We start from the raw sequence: 6,130 nt of genomic DNA on the forward strand, positions 1-6,130 counted from the left end.
TGAGTAATTTCAGTTCTACAAGATGAATGAAAAAGTTCCAGAGATCTGTTTCCCAACTTTGTAGATGTTCTTAGGCTACTGAGCCATAAACTTAAAAATGGGTAAAACGATAAATTTTACTTACATCACAGTAAAAAACAGTGCCTGGTCTGCTTTTAGTTTGAACCATGCAAAAGTGCCGATATTCAGCTATTTCTGAGTATCACGTGATGACACCTTACATCACATCCCAAATACAAGCAGAACCTCACAGGCGTCAAGCTTCCTCGCACAGACACCCTCCCGCTGAAATCCTCCAGCCCACACAGGACGCTACTGGTACTGAGGACCGCTGTGCACAGATGAATGTGGGATTCTGAAAAACAAGCCTGAAACAGAGTACTGTGAATATATTTTTTATTTAGTCATTCTGTTTACAATTGAAACTCTGGGAATTCAAAATTAACATCCTTGCCCGTGAGCTTCTTATAGACACCAGAAAAAGTTTCAACCTATAAGAAAAGAAAGAATTCATCACAAAACTTTGAAAATACACACTCAGCTTAAAACCTAATCGTTTTGCGAAACGGTGCCCTCTATGATTTTCCTCCTCAGCAACCGAGTACTGAGAAGATGAGGAATACTCAGGCATGCACGCAGCAGTCTTCCGGCCGGGGACAAGCGCCTCTCCAATGTCACGTGACAGGACTCTACACCACTCTGCTCCTCCGTGCCACATGGTCAAAGCCACCAGGGGACCCCAGCAGTCGTCCACATGGTTATGTCCTGATCAGTTATGACAACTAATACCATCATCATCACCCACCCCTAACTTACCAAGAATACACAGCCTAACTAAAAGTCAGACCACAGAATTGTTCTGCTTCCAAAAGGTATAGAGAATTTCAAGTGTTCAATTCTTGAAACATCTCCATTTCAAACCTGACACATAATCCAAAGGACAGCAGGCTGAAGTGCGGGTGAAAAGAGCTGGCCCTGAGTGTACAGTCATTGCTCTGGGGGCGCATGAAGCAGGTGACACTACAATCCGCTCTCACTGTGGCTGAACCTTTCCATGGGAACGTGTTGACCTGTTACCTTGTGTTCCACATTGTTCTGCTGTGCTTTGTCCAAATGAACCTTTATGAGCCGGCTGCCATCCAGTTTCACGCGGATTCTCTTGCCCACAATTTCACTTGGGAAGACCAGGTCCTCAAGGATTGCATCGTGCACAGCTGTCAGTGTACGGCTAAAAGAATAGTTAAAAAGTAAGTAGCCTAGCAATGCCCGCCTTCCAATTCCAGAGGGCACCTCTTAACTGAAAATGCAAATCCCAGATTCCTGAAGTCAAATTAACCCTCACTTTCAAGTAAGCTTGTTATACTTCATGTACCAAACTAAAGCCTGTGCCTACCTAGAATAGGGTAACAGCTTACTGATTTATTTTAAAAGCTTAGTCAATTTTAAATGTTACTCTGGGGTAAGCTACAAACTCACCAAGGCAGTATGAGTGACCGTCTCAATGTGAGATTAGTGAGGCCTTTTATACATCTTTATTTTCACTTGTTTGATTTCTTAACTAAATCACTACAACAACCTTTTGCTCATCTACGAAACCACCCCCCCTTCCAATGTCAAGGTAATCTTTCTAAAAAACTGATATGATCATGTAATTTACCTATAAAAGACCCTTCAAGAGCTCTCCTAGACAGAACTCCAAGATACCATCAAAACTCCTTGTTCTCCAGGATCAAATGAGGCAACATTCCATCCCAAGGCACTGTTCCATCACCAGCTCCAGGACAGCTGCCCCTCCCCGCATGAGGGTCTGTGATTTTCAACCCATCAGCGTCACAAAAACTGCCAGTGCAATCTTGCTCCTCATCTGAGTATCTCTATCAAATTCAAAACCTACCTACCTGCTACCTGACAAATGAGGAGTTTCAATTAACTGCAAGCTTTTGGGACAGCTACCACGTACCATGAGACATGAGGAGTAAGTCGAGACAGTTCTTAGCTTCAGCGTTTCCGGAGCTGCCTTGTACATGGTTATCTGTCTAGGTCTCACCCCACGGTAGCTAACAGGAACACTATAGTCTACTCATTTGTATTTCCTATCTGGCAGCATCCATATACACCACTTCTGGTGGCTCTCAATTTTACTGCCAACATCGTAATGTTCCACAGCCACAAAGGGCAAAAGCTGGAACAAAGTCCATTCCCCAAAGCCCTCATCACCTTTCAGAACTCATTAATTAAGCACATTCTTCCAATATTAGGAAAGCACCCAATATGGAAACCAGATTCCAATGTTATCTACTATCTTTTTAAATGGGGAGCAATGGCACCACACGTCAACTACCACAAACCACAGGGGCTGGAGCGCTTCAGAGGAAAACCCTGCTATACCCGAAAACTGGATCAATTTCGGCATTTAACCTGAGTTAGATAAAGGTAGCCGTGTGGAACGGGGAAAATAAATCTGAAAGTAGGAAGCCAGATTGGAAAAGTGGTAGAATCACTACGACCTACCAACCAGGCTTAGTGTGAAGGAGGAAAGGCTTTCAACGTACACGCTGGATCACACCAGAAACACTGTGAAGCCTTCGTCTGAGAAAATCTGGAAAATACAGATTTGTACTGAGAGGGAACTAAAGCTATAGATTTGAAGGACAGTCCTTTAGCTGTGTAGAAAGCAAAGGGACTGGTTTTTTTTTTTTTCCTTTTCTTTTTTGAGACAGAATCTTGCTCTGTCACCCAGGCTAAAATGCAGTGGTGCTATCTCAGCTCAGTGCAATCTCCACCTCCCTGTTTTTTTTATTTTTATTTGTTATTATTTTTTTATTTGGGCATACCAGCATCCAGATTGGGTTTAAGCAATAATTCTCCTGCCTCAGCCTCCTGAGTAATTGGGATTACAGGCGCCCACCACCACACCCGGCTATTTTTGTATTTTTGGTAGAGCCGAAGTCTCACTATGTAGGCCAGGCTGGTCTTGAACTCCTGACCTCAGGTGATCCGCCCACCTCAGCCTCCCAAAGTGCTGGGACCACAGGCGTGAGCCACCGCACCCGGCCCAACGGGCGTTTTATACTCATTTCCTAACTCAGGTTATCAGAACTAAGTTTCCAAAACCCTCTTTAAGTGTCATGATTTTTAAAAATTACATTTTCTAGGTCACAGAATTCTAGTTCTAGAAAACCTGGCACGTACCTTTCCGCATACCATAATTCAATCCAATAACACGTTACCAGATTCACAACACTTTCTATTTTCTAGTGGTTTTCAGAACCAGACTGAATTTTTTAAAAAAAATCTTAACATTACTAGGTTTAGCTGCAATGAGCAAATTCTCCAAGCCCGGACCAGTTTTCTCATCCACTGAGGACAGCAATACAAATTATACATTTCACAGGGCACAGGCACAGCGACATTTGTCTTCTCAAACCCATGCCTAGGCAAGAGTCCCCAGGGATCTAATAGTTCCCATTTGTAAAACAATGTACAGAGACTAACAAAATACCAAAAGATCTAGTTAAAGACAACTACCAATATTTGAGTTTATGCCAGATAACCTGTAAGTCAATCAAGTTCACGTATCATTTCCACTGGCATCTTCAACTGCAGTGATGTTTTAACCTGTGATGTCGTCACCAAAATCCACCTTCGTTTTTCACTTCCAATCCACAGCAAAAACAAAAATCCAAGCCCACGTCCACTATGTCTAGCAGGCTTCATCACACAGAATGAGTTCCTTCTCATCATTCCTATCCTGTGCACAGACAATCGGAGGAAATCGTCTCATCTTGTGACAGCACTGACCCACTAGATGTAAAATGACTATGAGAATACACTTGTTTTACATCTGAAATTCTAAAACACATCACGTGCAACTGTAGAGGAAACCAAATGCTGTCACTCAAAAATCCGCACTTGAGTATCTTCTGTTTTTATAAACTAAAACTTACACAAAGTGAGTTGTTAATAAGAGAGGTACACACATTTCTGAAACTACTAAAATACTCACCTCCTGGGACGCTTTTGTTTATTTTTTGTACGGCTTTTTCGAGTTGGCTTAGGCAGAATTCTCCTCTGTAAAGTAAAAATTACCATGTGACAAAATTAAGACCTTAAATTTACAAAAAACCAAAACTGTCAAACTGCTTTAAAAGCAAGAAGAGTGGCAGGGTTAAGTTCAAAGTTCGAGAAAGCTGCACAACCTAGACCAAACAATTTACCGAGAAAATCCTTCTATGGAGTTACTTCCTGATCCTAGAGTAACTCAGAATCCACAGATTCTATTAATAAGCCAGTGGTAAAAAACCTCCCAGATATGCCTTTCCCCATGCCTGTTGAGCCAGAATAAATACTACTTCTTTTCTTCCTGATCAATCCTGGCACTTCATTCCCCATCGACTTCAGTTCACGCCAAAGCCAGATCTGAACTGTAACAGGTTTCTTAGATTGATCATCTCGGTAAGCAACACACCACACTTGTGAAATGTAATTTTAACTGCAGGAAATCATTTCTATAACTCAAAACACAGCAGACTGTCACTTTACAGATTTCTTGTTTCAACTCTTAATTAAAAAGTGTACTTTATCTTTCTTTTTAAACCTTCTTATTTTTCTGTTTCTGTAGACAGGGTCTCACCATGTTCCCCAGGCTGGTCTACAGTGATCCACCCGCCTCCACCTCGCAGTGCTGGAAGGAGCCCATGAGCCCCCACGCCCTGCCTGTTACTTTATCTTTCTACCCAGTGCAATCAACTTACCTAGCAGCCTGCCACTTCGGATTCATGAAAGGATTGCTTTCATGACTCCAACTACCAGTGCAGTCTAAACACAAGCAATTTTAGCAAAATTCAAGAAGAGAAACATGTAACAGCAGAACAGATACCTGAGCGATAAAGACAACATGTTTCCCACTGAACTTTTTCTCCAATTCGCGTACTAGCCGGACTTGGATTTTCTGGAAAGATTTTAGTTGAGGAACGGGAACAAAGATTATGATAGCTTTCCGGCCACCACCAACTTCAATTTCCTAAAGGAAAAAAAAAATCCCCTTTGTTAACTCCTTCAGAAAGTAAAAAACGTTGTGGTCAAATTAGTCTAAGAAGACCTCATCATCAACGTCGTAGCTGCACTACGAACGAATACTAGTGTTGAGTTAATGTTCAGGGCAACCTTCGGAGATGTTCTCATCTCTCACCAATCTTCCTATTTCCTTATTCCAGGAAGAAGGGAGAATGAGCAGGCCTGAGGTCAATCACTGCCACTTCTGCACGCCCGCATGCGGCAACTCTGGGCTAAGTGTAGAGAAGTCTGCATCCTAGGAGCTCCCCAAAGCTCTTTGCTGTATCTATCATTCAGTCAGAGCTAATAAGGTCCCAAACGGGCCCAGGCCCTCCCTGCTCCACGTTGACAGCGACAGCTTAAAGTGCAGGGGACCTGCAACCCCACTCCCTGCACTGGGGCGGTATCACTCCCTAACACGGCGGAGACTGAGTTCAGGTGAGGCAGCCGGGCGGCGAGTCATCAACAACCGTAACCCAACGCGTGCAACAACCCTCCCAGGCAGTGCGCGGGGGACGCGCCGCGACCTCCCTTCCAGCCGAGGGAGCCCCAGCTTACCTTGGCTGCCGTAATATTCAGCTCCCTGAGCTGAGCCTTGAGGTCCGAGTTCATCTCCAGCTCCAGAAGAGCCTAAGAAGCAAACAACAGCAGGGCCGACCCTCAGCGCGCGTCCGAGCACCCCGGGCCCCGCACACACGCGGCCGCCTTCCCTCCAGGGCGGGGAGCCTCCGCCCACCCCGGACCCCGGGGAACCCTCTCACCTGGGAGATGCCGGACTCGAACTCGTCTGGCTTCTCGCCATTGGGCTTCACGATCTTGGCGCTCGAACTGAACATGGCTTTCTCCTGGGAGAACAGGAGGCACAGCGGTCAGCGTTACGCGGCCCGGGCTGCAGGCGCCGCTGGCTCGCCCTCCTGCCCGCACCGCACCCCACCGCACCGCACCCCACCGCACCGCACCCCGCTCCCTGGCCCGGCCCCGCTCGCCCCGCAGAAGCCATCGGAGGGCACATGCCGGGTAATCAGCTGTATCTCCACCCGGTGAGCAAGGCCCGCCGCTCCAGGGATGACTCCAG

The 6,130-nt window shown here is 45.5% G+C and overlaps 1 protein-coding gene across 1 annotated transcript; it reads right to left on the bottom strand.

The window, feature by feature from the left end:
- Nucleotides 1-382: 382 nt before the first annotated feature.
- Nucleotides 383-5,896, bottom strand: LOC135273067 (small ribosomal subunit protein eS7). Its single transcript, XM_064371963.1, has 6 exons — nt 5,817-5,896; nt 5,614-5,685; nt 4,880-5,023; nt 4,007-4,071; nt 1,078-1,228; nt 383-491 (listed from the first exon to the last, which is right to left on the bottom strand). Exons 1-6 carry the CDS (start codon nt 5,889-5,891, stop codon nt 414-416), a joined length of 585 nt encoding a protein of 194 aa, XP_064228033.1. The 5' UTR covers nt 5,892-5,896; the 3' UTR covers nt 383-413.
- Between the last annotated feature and the right edge of the window lie 234 nt (nt 5,897-6,130).

This window comes from Aotus nancymaae, unplaced genomic scaffold (genome assembly GCF_030222135.1).
Source record: "Aotus nancymaae isolate 86718 unplaced genomic scaffold, 86718_ANA_hifiasm-v0.15.2.pri h1tg000250l, whole genome shotgun sequence".
In the NCBI taxonomy this organism is placed as follows: Eukaryota; Metazoa; Chordata; class Mammalia; order Primates; family Aotidae; genus Aotus; species Aotus nancymaae.